The following is a 21,363-nucleotide window of genomic DNA, read 5'->3' as shown; positions in this document are numbered from 1 at the left end:
TTCACGTTCCACACAACGGAACACAACGTTCCATTATTATCTCAGAAATCCCATTAGCCTCCGTAGCATAGCTCTGAGCAGCTCGCGGCTCTGCTCCGCTGTTCTAAAAACAGCTTGCACCAACAATTAAAGGTAATGAACCTACTTCTAAAACTATAGGTATTATGGCAATGGGCTAATTGGCCAAAATGTTGAACTATCCCTTTAAAACAATAGTATCACATATGTTCTTAATAACTTGTTTGGGTATAAGTTACACAAAGTAGGATAAAGTAAAGTACCAGATGCAGGCCAGCCAGTGGGCAATGAGGGCAAAGGTGCACATGAGGAGGAAGAGAACAGCAGCACCGTACTCTGAGTACCGGTCCAACTTCCTGGCTACACGAACCAATCGCAGCAACCGAGCCGTCTTCAATAAACCAATTAGAGTGGTGGTCTGTCAGGAGCAGGAGAACGAGAGCAGCGAGAACAAATGATGAAAAAATATTACACAAATCAGTTCAAGCTGTCTTCTTTTCCCTACAATCATAGTCCACCTTTCCCCCCTAGTGGCCCTGTTCTACCCCCATCCTCATCTTCTTTCCCTCCCCCCTCCCTACCTCTCCCTCTCCTCCTCCCCTAACCACCTCCTCTCCTGAGCGGTAGATGAGGAGGTCAAAGGGGATGGCTGCCACCATGTCGATGAGGAACCAGCCTTTGAAGTAGTGAACTGCAATCCGAGACGACTGGCTCACCACCTGAGGAGACAGCAGCAGTGCAGATGTTAACAGCTGTTTATTTATAGCAGGTTGTAATACATCCCCTGAGTAGCACTTCCTTTACAGGTCAGACTGGATGCAACAATGACTCTTTATCAGAAAGTTACAAAAGGGACAACATATTCTGCATATTTTTGACATTATAAGAATTAAATACATGATTTTCTATCTAAGGTGGATTACAAAATAACTACACGCTTGAGGATTTCGAATAGAGCTAACAATTACCTACATTGAAATAACTGAAGCAAAAAAAAACTCCTTTACAAAGTAACACTGACAATACTTTGTTGAATTGCTTCTTCACTTGAAGATCCAGACAACAAATAAACTGGAAATCATTAGTAGAAGAAGAAGAAGAAGAAGAAGAAGAAGAAGAAGAAGAAGAAGAAGAAGAAGAAGAAGAAGAAGAAGAAGAAGAAGAAGAAGACAATTAAGAAAAAGAAAAAGAAGAAGACAAGCAAACTTAAATATCTAAAGGAAGTAAAAGTCGTAACAAGGTTCTGTGCAATCAATTTGCACTGCCCCTTAATCTTCTCAAAACCACTTTTTTTTATTGGTTTTTAATCTGAATTGATGTTTTTTTTATGGTGTTTCATGTTTTGTGTTATGTTGTTGTTACTGTCCTTGAGTGAAGTGAACTGGAGAAGAAATAATAATCAAACTGTCAGATGACTTCACCTCATCATTGGAGTTGACATATGTGGTCCTGAAGTTAATGATGATGTCAACAATGAACATGATGTCCACTATAAGATCCACCACGTTGAGCGGAGAGCAGGAGTATCCACAGGTCTGCATGGCTGCCTCCTCCTGGTCACTAAAGGAAAACACACCAGGCATGGCGCTGGAAATCATTCAGACTTGCCCTAAGCATTGTGATCCATGATACTTTACTGTAATTTCATCTTCTGGGTTAAAATGGAAGATTACTCCTGTGTATTTGAAATCATTATGGTGTTTGTTTCATGTATTATACATTTGAAAAGAATTAATTTGTGAAATAACACTCAAGTTAAAGAGATTCAAGCTAAAGTTTCAGCTCCTATATTTAAGTGTCATGTGCAAATATACAAACAATTCCAACATATACCATTCTCAGAGTGTCACGGCTGTGTGAATTTCCACCAACCTCAGTAGAAACGTAGCAGAATAAGGGGTGAAAATTGCTGTGTAGATGACTAAGAGGAGAATGACCCAGTCCCACACAGCTTTGAATGGACTGTAGTGAAGGATGGTCCACTTCTGGATCCTGGGAGTCTGCAGCTTGTACTCAGGTAACACGTCAGCGCCAAGAGACAGAACCTGGAGGAGAGAGATCTGCCTGTTCATTCACTTTAATCATTATCATTATCTGCAGCTCCGTGGTCCCATCAGACACACAGTGATGATTCAATGGATATGACAGAGAAAGTGCCACCTGCTGCCAGTGTGCAGTTACAGCATTAGAGCATCATGCCTATACTCACCTGGGTGACCTTCTCAGTGACGTGGTGGGTTCTGTCGATTAATTTGCAAGGAGGTCTGATTTCACCAGGAGGTAACGTCATGAAGGCATCTGTCTTTGCGTCCAGTGGGCTCTGGCTAATCGGCTGCATGTGCACAGGCCACACACACACACACACACACACACACACACACACACACACACACACACACACACACACACACACACACACACACACACACACACACACACACACACACACACAGAGCAAAAAAAAGAAAAAGTGTTCAAATGTGTGAATTTCTGGCATTTGGACAATCATTAAACTCAGAGCAGTTTATGAGTGCAACAGTAGAACTCCAGATGGGACCAGAGATCAAATGTAACCCTGTGTGTGTGTGTGTGTGTGTGTGTGTGTGTGTGTGTGTGTGTGTGTGTGTGTGTGTGTGTGTGTGTGTGTGTGTGTGTGTGTGTTACCTGGCTGTTGGTTCGACAACGCAGGTCAGTGACTGACATCCCAACTGGCACGCTGGTCTTTCTGATGGTTACTATACCTGCTAGAGGAGAGAAGACGGGAGAAGCTCTGCTGCAGTTACAGAGGTGTTGATACTTTGAGTGTGATGGTTTGAATCTGAATGCATCTTCCAGAAATTATGGTATTTATAATCATGCAGGTAAAAAGTTTGTGATGATTCTGGCTTCTATTGGTATCATTTGGGTGTTTTCTAGTTAAGATCTACAATTATGATATTTCTGCAATCCTAAATTTTCTTTTTTATCAACTGAATTAATGTGACAGTGAGCTGAAGTTTGTCTAATCATACTGACAAACTCAAAACCAAATCGGTTTGAGTTTCTCCTTTTATACTTTCTACATTGTAGATTCATACTTAAAGCAGAAGTAAGCAATATTTTTGTGTTACGTAATATAAGTCTTAAATAGTTATATCTTCCGACAGCAATCACTTACATAGATCTGAAACACGGGTCTGTCAGTCACTCTGCTCTGCTCTGAGCCGAGGAGAAAACTTTTCTTGTATCCTACAACCTTTATCCAATGAGGAGAGGGAACGGCATGAAGGGCTGTGTGTGCAGCCAAGGGATGCGCGTGAATGTGGTGACGTAGGGACGAGGACCAATAGATCCATGACGAGGGCGGGGGCTAATAACTCCATCGGCTGACTTCTGCTTTAAGACATCAAAACTATGAGGAACACATATGGAATTATATAGTAAACACAAAAGTGTTCATTAAAACCAAGTGTTAAACCCAACTAAGATGGTTTAGGATGAGTTAGACCACAGAGTGAAGGTAAAACAGCCAAAAGGGATCAAAGGTGTGCAAAAAGCTGCCATCAAAGCAAAATATGGCTACTTCATAGTAATATATAAAACATACTCTTCTTTGTTTAACACTGCTGTGTTTACTAGCTACATAATTCCTTATGTGTTCCTTCATAGTTTTGATGTCTTCAGTTTGGATCTACAATGTGGAAAGTTATAAAAATAAAGAAAAAACATTGAATGAGAAGGCATGTCCAAACCTTTGACTGACAGTGTATATTTTCTATACTTTCCAAATTTTCTAAGTTCTTAAATTCCAGTGAGTAAAGAAACTATATTTGAAATGTTTGGTCTAGACAAAAAGTAAAAAGCTGTTACTGCTAAGTAATGCTGTGTGTATCAATAGCAAAACTCAGCAGAGCTAAAGTAAAGTAAAGCTAAAATACTTTCAGGCCACTTTCAGATGGGAATATAACCACAATATGGGGTGGGGGTGGGGTGTTAAACTGTATTAAATCATCACCTGTGCAACTGTGTCTCAGCTGCAGCCTCTTCTCCCAGTAGCTCTGCCCACTCTTGATATCGTCCACTGATGAGGAGTGCTTTAAACTCCCACAGCTGCTGTCGAAGCTGCTGGAGGGAGGGTGGAAGTGAAGAGGACAGTCATCCTCACCTGCTCCTCTCCTTCTCTCCTCTCTCCTGCACAGAAGGTACAAACCCCATCACTCCATCACTGCTCCCAGCCCACAGCCCAGTACCAGAGTGTCACCACCTAGTGTTGGTTTCATGGATTTATTTGGCTGCAAGTTTGATTATCCTCATTTAATTATTGGTTAACACTTTACAATAAGGGTCCCTTAATTAACGCTAGTTAGTACATTATTAAGCATCAATTAACTGTTTACAGATATATTAACAATCATTATGATGTATTACTTAGGATTACGAAACACATTAATTAATGTAGCCTATTAGTAAGCAGTTAATTAATGTTTACTACTTAAATTGATAGTAGCATTTTTTTTAAGTGGGGTTGTATCATCTACAAATAGCCCCTAAGTACTTTAATTGCAGTACAAGACTCTCTGCACTCCCTGCCCAGAGATTTACAACATACATTGTTGTGAACCAAAGAAACAGCCTATTTTCGCGGCCTAAAAGAGGTTTTACCTGAAAAAAAACCACAGTTCCATTGTTGGCTATAATATAATTTTTTCCAGCCCTTCAAAGTGCAGGAAAAACACAGTTTTTATTTGGACCTAACCAACTGCTGATCAGCGGGCGCTAACCCTGGGCTGAGGGATACGTCACGTGAGTTGGTTAGGTCCAAATAAAAACTGCGTCTTTTCTGCACTTTGAAGGGTCTGTTCACAACAATGTATGTTGTAAATCTCTGGGCAGGGCTATGGGTTGGCGTTGCTAACGGGAGGAGTGCAGAGAGTCTTCTACTGCAATTAAAGTACTTGGGCTATTTGTAGATCATACAACCCCACTTTAAAAAAAAATAGTATCCCTTTAAAGTTAGTTAATAAATGATTAAGTAATAATAAAAGTTGAATAATGTAATTAGTTATCATTATGTATGCATTACTCAGCATTAATTAACACATCAGTTTATATATTAATGCTTAATAATGTACTAACTAATGTTGATTAAGGGACCCTTATTGTAAATTGTTACCAATTATTGTTGCATTTTTATTTCCCATGACCTTGCCTATTATGTTTTTTTTCATGGTACATTTGCATATTCAAATAAGAAATAGGAATTTTACAAATAAAGGTTGTAAAAGTAACAAGGGATATACAATTTTTTCTTAACTGTGCTGAGTCTGTCTTTCTAAAAATGTGAATAAAATATGACTTCAATTAGACTTTGTTTACAGTGAATTACAACTTCAAAACAAATTTGTAAAAAAAAAAACTAAAAAAAACTGCTTGTTACAATCACCTGGGTGGAGCATGTGAGCAGGCGAGGGGCAGGGCCACTGTGGGGGGTGCAGAGGTGGGAGCTGTGGGCAGACTGTGGAGCCGTGCACCTCTCCTCCCTCCTCCTCCTCCTCCTCCTGCTGCTTTTGTATCTATCAGAGGCTCATCAGCATCGCCTCCATCTCCCCTCTTCCTGTCTTCCCTCTCTCCTCCTCTCATTTCTTCCTCGTCTTCGTCGTCCCAGAGCAGCGGCCCGGCTCCTGCCTCCTCCAGCTGTTGTCTCTCAGGGAAGGACAGCAGCTTGTCCAGGGCCACGGACTCACGTCCGAGGGGGAGGAGGTCGGCGCGGGGGGAACCCAGCTCTGTGTCCTGCGATGGGACACCTGCTCTGGGGCAGAGGGAGCGGACCAGGACACGCACACGCTGTGGCCAAGCTGGGTGGAGAACAGGAGGAAGACAGTGATGACTTCAGAAAGATGAGGCCCCATTAAATAAAGATACTTCTGTCAAGCAGGAAAGCTATAACCAGATAATAGTTGCAAGTTGATGCTCCAACACTGGACTAGAGGAGCGGGATGGTGAAAGACATTTATTGCATAGAGAGACTTACTTTTGTTTTAAAGGGATAGTTCAACAATTTGGCATATCGCCATAATCCCTATAGTCATAGGAGTAGGTCTATGCATTTGCCCCGAAAACAAATCTGTCTCGTAATGTTACATTATTATTTCATAGTGCGGTGAATGTGCAGGTTCAACTTGTCCACGACAGCGTTTTGGAGTTGTTGGATTGTGTATTTGATGAGTTTGATGAGGGACAGACAAAGTACTGTGTGCCTCCGTTAGCTGAGCAGCTCACGTCTCTGCCCCGCCGATCTAAAAAAAGCTTGCACCGACAATTAAAGGTAATGAACCTACTCCTAAAACAATAGGGATTATGGCAATGGGCGAATTTGCCAAAATGTTCAACTATCCCTTTAAGACTTGTGTTGGCGATACTGTATGTACTGAACGTTGGGAAAAATGAATTGTGTATGCACTTTATATAGTACCGGAGGTGCACGGTATTTTGCCTTTCCTATATGAAAAAAAAAATATATAAGCATCATCAAATCATAACATGCACCAGTTCGAAAAAAGGAGTGGGAAGTATGCACTTCTTTTTTTAAAATTCCCACCCCTTTCTACTCATCATGGTTTATCTCTCTATCTATCTATCTATCTATCTATCTATCTATCTATCTATCTATCTATCTATCTATCTATCTATCTATCTATCTATCTATCTATCTATCTATCTATCTATCTATCTACTACATAAATATCCATATCAATAAACATATACAAATATATAAAACAGTGTGTTTACAAGTGTGTTTGTGTTACGTAACAAAATGTACCCATGTTGATCCAGGGGATCCGCAGCACTCTGCTGAGATCTCTGTCTGGAGAGGTGTTGGCTGGTCTGGGGTCAGTGGGGAGCTCAAAGTTGAGAATAAACATGATGACCAGACCGTCCTCGTTCTTCACTGGGACCACATCTATTTCACAGTTGAAACAAACTCCTGCAGCAACACAGACAGAGAAGAGAAGAATTCATTTAGACTGTTGAGCTTTGCAGCTTCTACTTGCGCTGAACTCGGAGAATAAGCCGCCGAATATTCTTTAGCTTCTTTTAGCATACTGTATGTCTTGAGTCATGGAGGAATGAACTCCCAGCGTCCACAGTACAGAAAAACAACACCTAAACAAAACGTGATGACACAGCATGAGCTTCTGGCCTTTACACTTAGGACTCTCTGTGCTGAAAACAAGATACTGCATCTATACAAACAGCAGTACAATCACATCTCACATTATTACACAGTCTTATGTCTTAAGAATGTCTCTTAACACAGACATGTGACTTCAAAGCCCTTGAGATGCACACTCTCATTTTCGAGGGGATCCTTAAGTTATTACCAACCAAAATACAAAAACAAGAGTTTAGTCATCAAAAGTACAAGATCATAATAGAAAATGAGCACAAAACATGAAACAATATCAAGACGCCCATTCACACACACTCGCACACTTCTACAATGCTCCAAAATCAGAGAAACCTTCTTAGCAAAATACATATAAGAGTAGGCCGGTGTACACATGCACACATAGACACACAATACTAATACATGTACATCCATACATTCCTACCTATACTCACAAATGCATTCAGTACATTAAAGGGATAGTTCAACATTTTAGCAAATTGGCCCATTGCCATAATCCCTATAGTCATAGCGGTAGGTCCGCTACCTTTAATTGTCGGTGCAAGCTATTTTTAGAACGGCGGAGCAGAGCTACGAGCTGCTCAGAGCTAAGTAAATTCATGCAAAACCGCTGATGCGCGTTGCATTCAGGGACAGTTTTTCAGCAAGCAGTCTCTGCATTTACCTCTAAAACAACTCTGTCTCGTAACGTTCTGTTATTATCTCATAGCGTGGTGAATGTGCAGGTCACAACTTGTCCACCAGAGCATTTTGGAGTTGTTGGATTGTGTATTTGATGAGTTTGTTGAGGGAAACCAAGAAATCCCATTAGCCTCCGTAGTGTAGCTCTGAGCAGCTCACGGCTCTGCTCTGCCGTTCTAAAAACAGATTACACCGACAAATAAAGGTAACAAACCTACTGCTATGACTATAGCGATTATGGCAATGGGCCAATTTGCCAAAAATGTTGAACTATCCCTTTAACAAGAACAGGAGGAAAACCAGTTTAGGTAAACTAGTGATGTAATTCTGCATATTTCCTCTAGATGGCAACTACATCTACCTTTGTGAGTGGAAGCCTAACACTCCTCCTACATAATTTAAATGTATTATTGACATTTGTTCAAAACTTAGTCTCCATACTGCTGGCAGCTCAGTAGCTAATGTGAATGCACATTACCCAAGAGACAGATGATGGAGGGGGAGAGTTGAGCATGACCAACTTAATCATTTCCTTAAGACATCTGAAAGATGATAAGTAATTAGGAAGTAATTAATGTCACTTTAAAGTGGTGTTCTTGGAGTCACCTCTGCTTACAGATGCACTTACTCTGTCAGGCTGAGTGGGAAATTCAGTCAAGTTCAGAAAAAGATTAATGTTCAAATGGCCAGATACGACAGGGCAGTTCACCTATTGGACATCTGTCATCAGCAAAAAAGTTTAAGGGAAAAAAAAACTATTACACTACACAGAGAGTGTGAGAGCCAAACATCCACACTGTCTCCTCTTGTCTCTCGTCTCCTGGGGGAAACTTTGTTTGTTTGCTACTGGATCAAATTACCAGTTCAAACTCTGTGGATACTGCACATTATCAGTATTTATGTAAGGACTAATCCACAGTGAGCCGAGCAGTTGGAGTGTGTGTGTCTGTGTAGTCCTCCTCCCCTCCTTCATGTCAGTCATTTCAGCTTTATGTAATGTCCTTGACTGTTCCAACATGTATCCTATAGAAAGCTTATGAGGTTTTAAGATTCCAGTCAGAATCCAGTATTATGTGTGACTATGGTGTGGGTGCTGCTAATTACACTTATCAGTGTCTTACTTAACTTCAACTGACCTCTGATGCTTAGTAAAACATAGCACTATGACTGACTTGTTAATGTTTTCATCTGAATTTATACATCATAATGGACTGCAATTATGTAGCCAATCTTACTCACCATTCAAAACACATCACTGGTTATAGAGGTCCCTTCTGTTAACATTTGGAAAGTCAGTTTTTCTTATTGTGCACCTGCAACCTTGAACAACTCTGCAAAACCATCTGAAACTTACCACACTTTTATCATTAGGACAATTTAAATCCATAACTGCATCTTATCTTACCTCCAGCTGCTCCTGTTTTTAACTAGACTTCTCTGTTTTCAATTTATCTTTGTCACTTTTACTTTTTGGTATTTCAGATATGCTTATACAGTATATGTTTCAAACGATTTGTGTTCTCTCTTGTCTTCAAATGTTTTGTGTTTTGTCTCGGCTATATTGTAAATGAGGTTGCTCCTCAATATATTTCCATGTTTAAAGCAGATATCAGTGGAATGTTTTTGTTAATATAAGTCCTAAATAGTCCTATTTTCCGTCAGCAATCACTTACATGAAGTATTTCAGCCTAAACACGAGTCTCTCCGTCACTCTGCTCTGCTGTAACCCGAGGAGAAAATTTTCCTTGTGGGATACAAGTGTTATCCAATGAGGAGAGAGAACGGCATGAAGGGCTGTGTGTGCAGCCAAGGGATGCGCGTGAATGTGGTGACGTAGCACGAGGACCAATTGATGCCTGACAAGGGCGGGGGCTGCTAACTCATGGTGCGTTCAAAGAAACTCGTACTTTGTGTTTTTCCTTCCTGTGAAGTCATACCAGTTCGATCTGGTACGAGTTCACGGGTCGGAAGTTACGAGTGGCCGTTATAGGGAACTTTCACAGACAACAGGATGGTAAAAACACGAGCTACGGGTTACCTGGAACGCTACCAAGTCGTAGTTGTGACTTGAAGCTGTAACTTACGGTTTCAAAAGCCTGCCTTGAACGCAGCATTAGCCGAAACGGCCGTGAAGCTGATATCTGCTTTAAATAAAGGTTGTGGATCAAACTGATGACTCTGAGTATAAGTGCATGTTTCTATAGTTACACTGTTGCCCATAAAGTTGGAATAAAATATATTTTATACCTCACACATATTGTGACAATGTTTTGTGACAATTTATTCACTCATCATTGCAAGTAATCATTGCACCTGGTCAAAGGTGATTATAGGAATAAAAAGAGGAATGTGTCTGAATTCTGAAAACCAGCTTTATGGGCAAACAAACTGTTGCCTTCATAATGTGACTGGATGATTTCATGTACATTATGTTTCATTCAGAACAGATTTATTATACATACAGAATGTTCCCTGGCTTCTACTGAAACAGAGTTTCATGAATGGGTGAGACAGAGTGCACTGCAGTGTGTGTGTATGTGTGTGTGTGTGTGTGTGTGTGTGTGTGTGTGTGTGTGTGTGTGTGTGTGTGTGTGTGTGTGTGTGTGTGTGTGTGTGTGTGTGTGTGTGTGTGTGTGATGGATTAGCGTAGCGACGTTCTACCTTAACAATGATATCAGAATTATTGACTGGAAGACCATCTGCTGCAAACACAGACAATCTCACACTTAAACACATACGCACACACACATACAGACTATTGCCAGTATATGTGATGTATCAGTCATTATTAGCCAGTTAGCTTATAGTAACTTCACCCTTTTTACATTTAGTAAAGCTTATTATAAGTGGACTGAGGAGAAAAATCCTATTGCAGCCCAGATATCCCATACTGCTCACAAATGTTAAAATACACCTGTGTTTATGTTTTCCTGACTGGTTGTCTGTGTGTGAGAACTGCTGTCGCTCTGCAGCAAAGGAGAGAGAGAGTGTGTATCGTTGCTACAGAGCTGTAACAGAAGAGCTGGAGTGAACCAATCAGCAGAGAGGCCTCCCAAGAAAAATGACAACATCAGTCATTTAGTTTTCAAAAAGGTCACGATTAAGTCTCAGTGTCAGCTCACAGTGTGAGGATGAACCTATTTTGTAACTGTGTGTGTGTGTGTGTGTGTGTGTGTGTGTAGAAGTCATAGTGAAGGTCGGAGTGGGTCTTTAGAGACAATGAGGAAATAGGATCATAGTTTTCATTAGAGCATAAGCACCATATCAGCTCAAAGAAATGATAAACTCGCGGATTAGAGATTAATGGAAAGAGCTAAAAGATTATTGAGCTTTCTCTCTCTCTCACACACACACACACACACACTCACACACTCTCTCTCTCTATTTATCACTCATCCTCCACCGTGCTCTTCCTTCCTGACATTCCACCATTAACTCCCTGCTGTCCTCCAGGCGGTTTCATCCCTGCCTGTATTTGCATAGATCACATGTCATGTGTCTTATATACCTCAGGTTTTCATACTTCTTCACATATGAAAACGTTCAGGTTGGAAGAGCAAAGCATGTGGCTGCTCCTCTGTAACCTGGATCATTTTTCAGTCAGTCTGGGAGAGGTGAGAAAACATAAATGAATACACCTAGTGGAAGGAGAGAGTTTGCACAGGCCAGTTGAGTTTTGTCGGCTTTGTGCCAAACTTGACAAACTGTTGCTTTGGAGACTCCAGAGAATATTGTGCTCCTGGTTTTAAAAGTAAAAGTCATTTTCATAAATCTAACAGAAAATGTTGTGTGACTGATTGTTGGAGCAGAATCAGTGTAAGACACAGTTCAATTAGTATTCTGAATTATTAACAAGCTTTACAAAAGCTCTGGGTCTTTGATAAAAAGGTCACAAGGTATAATCGTGTATACATAATTCCCGAAGGGAAACCAAGAAATTCCATGAGCCTCCGTAACATAACTCTGAGCAGCTCACTTCTCTGCTCCGCCGTTCTAAAAATAGCTTGCACCGACAACTAAAGGTTGCAAACCTATAGGGGTTATGGCAATGGGCCATTTTGCCAAAATGTTGAAATATCCATTTAAAAGATGAGAGCCTTTGCTACTGGAATACTGAATGTAGAAAAACAAATTGTGAAACCAAATGGCCCCTCCTCATTCGCAGCTCTGTTGGTTCTGGATGTAAATGTGTCATCGTCATGTCATCCTGCCATGTGGAGCAGATGTGTAGATAGAGTATCATAAAATGACAGCTGGGCAATATTATCAGACATAAAAGGGGTTCAGAAAGTATTTATAACATTGTCATTTGTGCTAATTAATCTTCGCCCTGTAATAACTGATTGCAAATTCATTAAAACTCAAAAACTGCGACGTCTAATTTGCAAATGAATTCAGATCTTCAATCATCTTTATGATGCATCTACTGTACAACCTGATTATTACCTGTGGGTACATGAATTGACTGGAAATTAGGGTACAGCCTACAATCCAACATTCAAGTTCATAAGTCTTGCCACAATTAATAACAAATGTCAGATTGGTTTGATCTGACAGGGCCGTACCATCTTTAGTGTAGAGGGAAATCTCCACCTTTCTCTCCTCGACTCCCAGCAGAGCTTTAGCCATCTGGGCCATGGCCGGTCTCCTGGTGTGAGGTCCATACAGGAAGCTACAGGTGCAGGGTTTCTGCATCACCTCAGCCCGGGTGTAACCACACATCCCACAGAAGGCGTCGTTACAGAAAATGATGGCACAGTTCTCCACCTGCGCGTTGGCGATGACGAACTTTCGATCTGTAGAGGAAAGAAACAGAGGATATCACAACTGAAATCAATTAACCACATGCAAAATATCTACACAGCACACTTGTACATAGAGATCCATATTATCTTGGACGACACATGGAGGATGGAAGTGTTCATTGTCCTGATCTCATTTCTCAGGATTCCTTACTACTTTAGTCATAGTTATAACAAATATTATAATTAGTCGTTATTGTTTTTTAAAATAACATAATGCCAGAGAAAAAATGTACACAGTCCACTTTGGGTGTATGGACTGAGATACGTACAGGGCTTACAAATATGCAAAATACTTAAATAAAAGTGTGATGACATCAGGTCCTTTTTAAAGATGACCCCAAATGTGAATGATTTATTCTATGTTATTACTCAATGTATTATTATTTGATCATGTTTTATTTGTATAGAAAATTAGCAACGTGATGCTGAACTGATTAGCCTGTGAATTCCACCCTACTAGCTACTATGCAAACCTGCCCTTTTCCTTTTCTGTCATTTTGACAGAAATTTTGACCAGCATGCCACTGTATGGCACTGTCAGTTCAGAGGGTGACAAGTTATTTAAGTTTTCTTCTGTTTTAAAGAAGTTTTAGCTTTGCTGTTTGCTCTGGTTTAGCAGCATGAACTCTCCTCTCTCAGATAACATCAGTCTTTAGATGACAGGAGTTGTGCTCTTTGAGATATAAGCCAGAGTATGGATGAACAGTGTCTTTCAGCCTAATCAATACTTGAACCAGCTGAAATTAAAGAGTTACCATCGCCATGGAGACTGTTACTGCAGCTGGTCACACACAGCTGATTCAAATCAGCTGATTAGACTGCACACAAATATTCATTACATCTTATCTATAAACGTGCAGATGACACACAGTGTCTACAGAATCACCACCTGACCACATTCACTGAGCAAATCAAGGATGTGAACACACAATAAACTGACGATAATCAGTCTGTGCCCTCCTTGAATCCATGGCAATGAGCTTTACAAATCAAACCACACATCTTATGGACTCTGACCTCAGTTCAACAGCTGCAACATGAGCTGACTAAAAACATAATGTGAATGAGCAGTCTGTCTCAACAACATACAACAGTCTACAGAAAAGACAGAGGTGTGTTCACTGGTCTCACTAAATCAGAGGATAACACTTCATAATAAGTAGGCCTACACACTGCATTAGTTAAGCTTTAAATACTGAATTAATCATTTATAACACATGTTTTGCTCATCATTGATAAGCACTAACTGTATTTATAAACTACATGATTATTCATGCGTTATAAATGAAGAACTCAGTAGTTATTAATGCTTAACTAATGCTCAATAATGTGCACTTATTATAAAGTGTTAGGCTACCAATCAGAGTCGTCCCTGACAGATGTGGGGCACATTGCACCAGTCCTTCAATCACTGCACTGACATCCTGTGTGTTGAAGGATAGATTTTTAAATCTGTCTACTGAAGTCCTGAATGGTGTGACCCCCCAAAAAACTTTTTTATTTTTTATTTTTTACAACATTTAAATGCTATTTTTATGTAATGTCATATTCTAATGTATTTCTGTGTCTGCTATCTAAAAAGGCTTCAACTTACTTTGGCTACTTTGCACTTGTTTGTACGATGACTAGCACAGACTTATGATAAGCAAAGTGTGTAGCCGCTATGTAGCATTAGAAGATCATTTCTTCTGAGTCGTCTTCTCCTCTCGTGTCTGTGCTGCAGCTAAAACGAAAACAACCAGCTGTCCTGGAGCCGGGCACGTCACTTACTTTGGCCCTCGAACTTGCGGATGATGGTGTCCAGGAAGGTGTTCTGTGGCGCCACATGGCCCCGTCTCACCGGCATGGTGAAGAGTTCCTGTGTGTGGTGCTGAAGTCAGAGGTCAGAGCTGGTCCGGTGTGTCCCGCTGCTCTAACGCGTCTTTTTATTCAGCTGGATGTAAAAGTTGTCAAACCAGAGGAGCTGCTGGAGTTAGGCTCCTCTCTAACCTATCACACCCTCTCCTCCTCTCTGTCTCTCTCTCCTTCTCTCGTGCTCTCTCCATCCTGTCAACAATGACCCGCCCATACTCTGTACTATAAGACCTACATGACTGACAGCCAACATAGTAGCTGCTTCTGGTAGGCTACTACCATTATCATGTACCTTTATGTGAGATAGTACTCTAGATAATATACTATAGGCTATGTTTTAAGTAGATTAGAAATCATGATGTCACCATAAAGAATAAATTAGAATAGCTACAGTTAAAAGTTTAATAAAAGACAGTAGAGGAATAAATGAACTGCAACAATTTCACTCAGAGTGCATTTACATTATTCAGCAGCTTATTATTAGTATATTAGAACTATAGGCCTATGCTATCTCATGTTTTTCTTCTCCACCATTGAATGATGTAGTAATTTCAGAGGATAATTTACAGAGATTTTCATATTTATTATTTAGAAATGGTTTAGTCTTTACATGACTTAGTGTTAGTTTATGCTACTAGTTAGTGCTAGTAGTGTTAGTGTAACTGTTTCTGTTTACACTTGGATGTGGGGTGATGAACAAGGCAAATATCTTGAGATGTGACAGTGTTTTTTTTGTTTTTTTTTTACCACAGGATAAACAAAAAGAGACAATATTAAAGTTATATAGTAGTTATAATATGTTTGGTTTTTTTTGTCAAGAATAGAGGAGTGATGTTCATTCTCCTCTGCTACCTCCTTTATTCTGAATGAAGTGATGGAGGCCAGCTAACACTTTAGTCACAAAGTGACACCTACTGGATACACTGTGTAACAACAGGCTGAATACAGTTCTTAACAGATGGTTATGGTGAGTAAGGACAAACTACTAAGCTGTTCCCAAATTATTAAATTATTCCTTTATAAGAGTGCAGCACTTTTGCATAGTCCTGAGGCTTTTTTGTGATACCCATTTATTCATCATATTAGCTACTGACAAGTATCAAAGCCTGAGTCCACAGAGAAAGTTTTCAGGAACTGAGCCTTAAGAGCTATCAAACTTCTGTTATTTTCTGATGTCACAACAAAGCAGCCCATGCCCTCAGCCCTGCCTAACTGAACCTGCACCATTCAATCATGCAGGATGTGGTTTCAGGATGTTTACCAGCTATCATTAGCTTGCTCATTAAACAGTCGACCAATCAGAGGAGAGGCTAACAGACTCCTCTCTCCTGATTGGCTCTCACAGTTTTTGGAACTCCAGAGTAATGTCTGAGAGAGAAGATGTAAAACTGCACTGAGATGGTTTTTGGTTTTTAAAATATACAGTATCGCTCTATCTTTATACGCTGGGTAGTTTGAATTGTTAACAGAGATCGGTAAAGATCTCTTGAGACTTGTTGCTAGACAAGTATGTAGACTTAGCTGAAGCTAAGAAAATAATGTTCTCTTACTTGTTTCTACATTGCTGTCATCGATCCATCGCACTGAGCCTGGTGGTATTATAACTAATCATATTAGACATCATATTATAGTGACAATGATGATGAGGATGACAGTGAAGATAAAGCTTATTCCCTCATCCCTCTCCCCACCCTTGTCTAATCTTGTGTTCCCCTCTCTCCTATGAGTTGTCTCTACGTGGACACACTACGCCGTGAAGGTCCAGACTGACAGAAGACAACAGAGGTTGGACGAAACAAACAAGCTCAAGGAAACTAACTGTCCACAAAGCTTCGCTGAAGACACAGAGGCGACAGTTGTCTGACTGTTTTAGGTAGGTGATATCTGTGCAGTTTGTCTTGTGTCATCTGTGTCTTTGTTGCTGCTGTTTTGTCTTCACTCACAGATCAGTTCTGCAGCTACTTTTGTAGTTTATCCACAGTTAAATACTTAAAAACTTCTGCAAGATGCTCACTTTAATAAATCTATAACTACGTTAAAAAGTTGTAAACACATTTGCACAGAATGGCATTAATATAATTACTGTTGCAATACAATGTGACAGTCTTGATGTGTGTGTATATATATACAGTATATATATATACTGCAATTTCTTCCAATAGTATCATAGACTAAACAGACACACAAACATGATTAAATCATTTGTTAATATGCACATATCAGTCAATGCATTTGCTTGTTCTATTTAATTATACTTTCCAGTCATGTATTGGCATGTGTAAAACTGTTGCACTAGGGCTTAAGTCCACTTTCTGAACTGCAGTTGAATTAATTAAACCCATCAATGCAACACATATATCACTTTGATGACATGTAGGAATTAGCTGTGGCTGACGTGTGTTAAGACAGTTCAAGCTGTATCAGCATAGCAGCTTTCAATATGGCCTCCATCTGTGTAGGCAGAAGTGGTTTGCTCTGACTGTGTTCATTCATTTACTCTGTATCTAACTGTTCTGTTGTGATGCTGCTGGTTTATTGTATGATTTCACCAAACTTTGACAAAAAAAGATATCACGTGTGTAAAGGAATCTCATTTGGATTATTTAACAACACAAAACAAAATCTATTTAATCAGTGATCAGTGAGAAATGAAATTACACAGTAAAAATTGTCTCCTCGAGTCGAGTTAAAATTACAGGATCACAACAAAAGAAGGTTTTACAAAGTGGTAAACAGAATGACACATCACACACATGCACACACTGTAGCTATACACTAAGATGTCCTAGGCATGTGTGCACGTCACACTCTTAGTAATCACCACATAATCTGATAAGTAAACTTCAGCCTGGCTCACAGTAAGTGGCTGTGACAGATGTCTGTCCAGCTGCAGGGAGTACATGCATATGTACGGTACACACATTAAATTTAGCAGGTTCGGATGTGTCACTAATTAATGTGACTGTTAACACTCAGATAGCTGAGGCAGAAACATCTTTACCTCTTTGGACTTTCTTTCTTTCTTTCTTTCTTTCTTTCTTTCTTTCTTTCTTTCTTTCTTTCTTTCTTTCTTTCTTTCTTTCTTTCCTAAAACTGCGTTTCTCTCAGCCCTAAGACAATGCATGTATGCAAGTGCATTTTGTATTTTGGTGGTTTATTTTTTATGTTGAATTTATGTTGAACATTATCAACATCTAGCAGATCAGGCAGGGGTTTGTCTCTGTCTTTTAAAGCTAAACTTTTATCTCCCAAACCTGTATGAAGCTAACCCGATAGATGTATCATGCAGCTGAGATGAAAGATCATATAGAATGAAATGCACACTAATAGGACTGCTGCTATCTAGTATAAAATAAAACCAGATGACTCTCAGATACTGTCAGCACACACTTTAGTCATATAGGCATTGACAATTGGATAGTCCCACTGCTTCATGTGCCTGCTCAGGTCATTCAGTGAGTGTGTTTTGTGTATTGCAGGCTACTAGCAGGATGTCTGTCCAGGAAGAAGAGGACTTACCTGCCAATCACACAGGTCAAACATATTTCTTACGGTCTAGCCTTACTAAGAATGTTATAACTTCTCGATCCTCAACCATTTTGGCTCAGAACTGGTGGATGTTGTGTCCATGTGTATTGTTGGATTGATGCATTTGGTGGCCTTACTAACTTGTGTTAGTACCTGTGTCTTTATGAAGTCATACTTGTGTGTGCACACAGGCCCTAAAGGTGTGATCAATGACTGGCGAAGGTTCAAGTTGGACAGCGTGGATCAGTCTAGCCCCCAAAACAAGAGGCAGCTGCTGAGACAGATGTCCAGCCCTCGAGACGATGACAAGGAGAGACTCAACAGAAAGGTGGACGGAAACATCTCAACACACAACATTCAAATATCCTTAGATTGAGTGATGCCAAACAAGAACATAAACATACTGCAGTGCACACACAACAGCAGCTTCTGTGTCTTTGGTCAAATACATTTCTTAGCAACAAACAGGCAAACTAAGCTAAGATGTCTCCTTACCTCCAGATGAGTGTTCAGGAGTACGAGCTGATCCAGGATGAGGATGAGCGTTGCCTGAAACGCTACAGGAAACAGTGTATGCAGGACATGCACGAGCGCCTGAGCTTCGGCCCTCGGTTTGACACCGTCCATGAGCTGGAGAGCGGAGACGCCTTCCTGGAGGTCATAGAGCAGGAACATCGGATGACCCCGGTGGTGGTCCACGTCTACATGCACAATGTCAAAGGTTAGGTTGTGTGTGCAAATGTCTAAACAAAAAACAATATTACAAATACAGTATAGTCTCATTGTCACCGATCAACATCCATGGATTAGCTCCAAATATCCATGTGTACTAATGGGCTGGTTCACCAAAATGCTGTTTTGTGTGATTGGGCAAGATACACGACAGGTGATAATAATAATACTAATATAATAATAATAATAATAACAACTTTATTTATATAGCACCTTTAAAAACACAAGTTTACAAAGTGCTTCACAAAACAATACAGAAGAGACAAGTCTCGAATGCCATAAAACTATTAGAAGTGGACCGCCCAAGCGATACAGCAACACATTTAAGAACCCATCAACAAATTGAGACCAGGTAGCTCTATTTCATTAGAGTGTGTGCTAATGTGTCATTTATTAAACATATTTATACTTGTTTATCTATTATAATTCAATATAACCGTTCATTAATGTGTGCATGTATCCTTTGTGTGTTGTCAGGCTGTGAGCAGCTGAACTCATGTCTGGACTGTCTGGCCTCAGAATACTCCAGTGTCAAGTTCTGTCGTATTGACGCTGTGGCAACAGGTGCTTCTGAGCGCTTCTCCGCTGAGGTAAAGAGACTGTAAAAACCAGCACAAATGAAAAATGGTAAAAGTCATGTCATTATAATTACATGTAGTCCAGACCAGGAATTAATGCACTCACAATATTTTACCATGGTTGACTGAGCTGTAGTGGAGAGCAAAAATACTGCAGTATGGTAGAAAAACAGCTGTATTCATAAAGGGGATGTATTAAGGAATCACGTTTGGAAGGTTCTTTAACAGATACTTGGGTGTTTGTTTTGCCTTCTGGCCCCAAAATGTGAGAATTGACAAAATAATCTGTAATTTTCAGGCTCCCGAGGTTGAAATCCATGTGGTTTTACGAGCTGTTCCCTCAGATGTCTTCCAGTGATGTAACTAGGTTTCGAATTAGCATAACCCCACCCCTACCTGGTACCAGTAGAAGGGGCGGAGCAAGCTGTGGCTGATTTGCATTTAAAGGGACAGACACTGAAACCAGCCGTTCTGAACAGCGCTATTTTGAGAGGATGAAAAGAGCTGTGATGTTTGATCCTTGGGGGATTTTGACCAAAGCATGTCACAGACACTGGGAACTATTTTAATTTGTGGAAAGGGGGCATAATATGTCTCCTTTAAAATGCAGTCGATTTACCATCCGAATAACAGCAGTATTATTTCCGTATCAGTATCAGCGGCAGTAGATGAATGAAGAACTGGGGTTAAGAGAGGTTAAAGAGGCCACAGAGCACAAGTGTAAACATACATTGCTGTATGGCATCAACAATGTGCGGTAGAGCCAAAGAAACAGAACTGAGAGCCCAATCTCCAACTCCTGCATGAATTCTACAACAGTGATGAGGACCAGTGGAAATCAGACTGATTCTGTTCAGTCTTAATGGGAGCTTATTGTCCTGTGCTGTGTTGAATTATATTTTATCAATTGATATGTGTTTCTATTATTTTTTCCACCAAAACAATGAGTGAAGTGTGAGTGCTGCATCAATAACAGAAACACCTCTTCTACTCGTCATTGTGGTAGAACAGAGAGCCTGACAAGCGTTGTAACATTCAGCTATAAATGACTAAATACTTTTTAATAATTTAATTATTGTTATGTAACTACCACATTTGGATGTAGCCTACTGTGGGTTACTCTATTTTTTCATTATAATTGGATGACCATGGACTCGTCTGACAGCCTTCACAGACAAAACATACACAATTGGCCAAATGTACAGTTTAGAGCCACACCCTTGAGTTAGAGGCCATATTAAATTCTTTGGTTGGTAGATATAATACTGTGGGAGAAAATGGAATAGCATGAATATCATTGTTAAATGATCAACCTCCAAATGAATGTGTCTTGCTGTTCATCTGTTTCCAGGTTCTCCCTGCCCTGCTGGTGTACAAGGCAGGTGAACTGCTGGGAAACTTCCTGTCTGTTACCAAACGCCTCAGTGAAGACTTCTTCGCAACCGACGTGGAGTCGTTCCTCAACGAATACGGTCTATTACCTGAGAAGGACTTCGCAGCGTGTGCTGCTGATGACGAGGAGGAGGGAGGGGATGTGGAATAGAGGGAGAAGGAAAGAGAAAGGGATGATAAGTGAGAGAAAGGGGGGAGAAGAGGAAGTGAAGAGCAATGAATACATGCAGAGATAGAGGAGACGGGCTTGGGGAAGAGGTGGAGAAAGAGGGAAAGACAGAGGTATATTGTTTGAATCAGGATACACACACAAAGCCAAGAAAACATGAAGATTGCAAACACACCAACACACACAGGAGTAAACATAAACAGGACCAGCACAAACTGACAATGTAGAAGCAGTTAGATGTAAATCACTCAGTGATTTGAACTAGATCTCCAATTAAAGATGACTTTACCAAAGTGTTTTCTGTCTGTGTCTATCTGTGTTAGGGCTGAGTAATTTATTTAAAGGGATAGTTCAACATGTTTGGCAAATTGGCCTATTGCCATAATCCCTATCAGTAGGTTTGTTACCTTTAACGGTGGAGCCGAGCCGCAAGCTGCT

At 40.3% G+C, this 21,363-nt stretch overlaps 2 protein-coding genes across 2 annotated transcripts in view; one reads left to right on the top strand and one right to left on the bottom strand.

Moving 5' to 3' along the window:
- Positions 1 to 14,518, bottom strand: part of LOC311000579 (voltage-gated inwardly rectifying potassium channel KCNH6-like) — a gene marked incomplete at both ends in the record, with an annotated part of 29,902 nt that extends 15,384 nt beyond the window's left edge. The window contains 11 exons of the mRNA XM_083991317.1: positions 282 to 436; positions 600 to 737; positions 1,440 to 1,578; positions 1,891 to 2,063; positions 2,228 to 2,350; positions 2,683 to 2,762; positions 4,013 to 4,122; positions 5,441 to 5,852; positions 6,818 to 6,982; positions 12,433 to 12,663; positions 14,443 to 14,518. Coding sequence (XP_083847443.1) covers positions 282 to 436; positions 600 to 737; positions 1,440 to 1,578; positions 1,891 to 2,063; positions 2,228 to 2,350; positions 2,683 to 2,762; positions 4,013 to 4,122; positions 5,441 to 5,852; positions 6,818 to 6,982; positions 12,433 to 12,663; positions 14,443 to 14,518 — 1,802 coding nt within the window. The remainder of the gene's footprint in view (positions 1 to 281; positions 437 to 599; positions 738 to 1,439; positions 1,579 to 1,890; positions 2,064 to 2,227; positions 2,351 to 2,682; positions 2,763 to 4,012; positions 4,123 to 5,440; positions 5,853 to 6,817; positions 6,983 to 12,432; positions 12,664 to 14,442) is intronic.
- Positions 14,519 to 18,017: 3,499 nt separating this feature from the next.
- On the top strand, positions 18,018 to 20,907 carry pdca (phosducin a; the record flags this gene model as incomplete). Its single annotated transcript, XM_083990930.1, has 5 exons — positions 18,018 to 18,060; positions 18,246 to 18,382; positions 18,556 to 18,775; positions 19,264 to 19,376; positions 20,716 to 20,907. The coding sequence occupies 5 exons, from the start codon at positions 18,018 to 18,020 to the stop codon at positions 20,905 to 20,907; spliced, it is 705 nt and encodes a 234-aa protein (XP_083847056.1).
- Between the last annotated feature and the right edge of the window lie 456 nt (positions 20,908 to 21,363).

Source organism: Trachurus trachurus (assembly GCF_905171665.1).
Source record: "Trachurus trachurus genome assembly, chromosome: 17".
Classification (NCBI taxonomy): Eukaryota; Metazoa; Chordata; class Actinopteri; order Carangiformes; family Carangidae; genus Trachurus; species Trachurus trachurus.
Note: the sequence above shows the minus strand (reverse complement) of the source record. Positions and strands in the feature narration are given on the sequence as shown.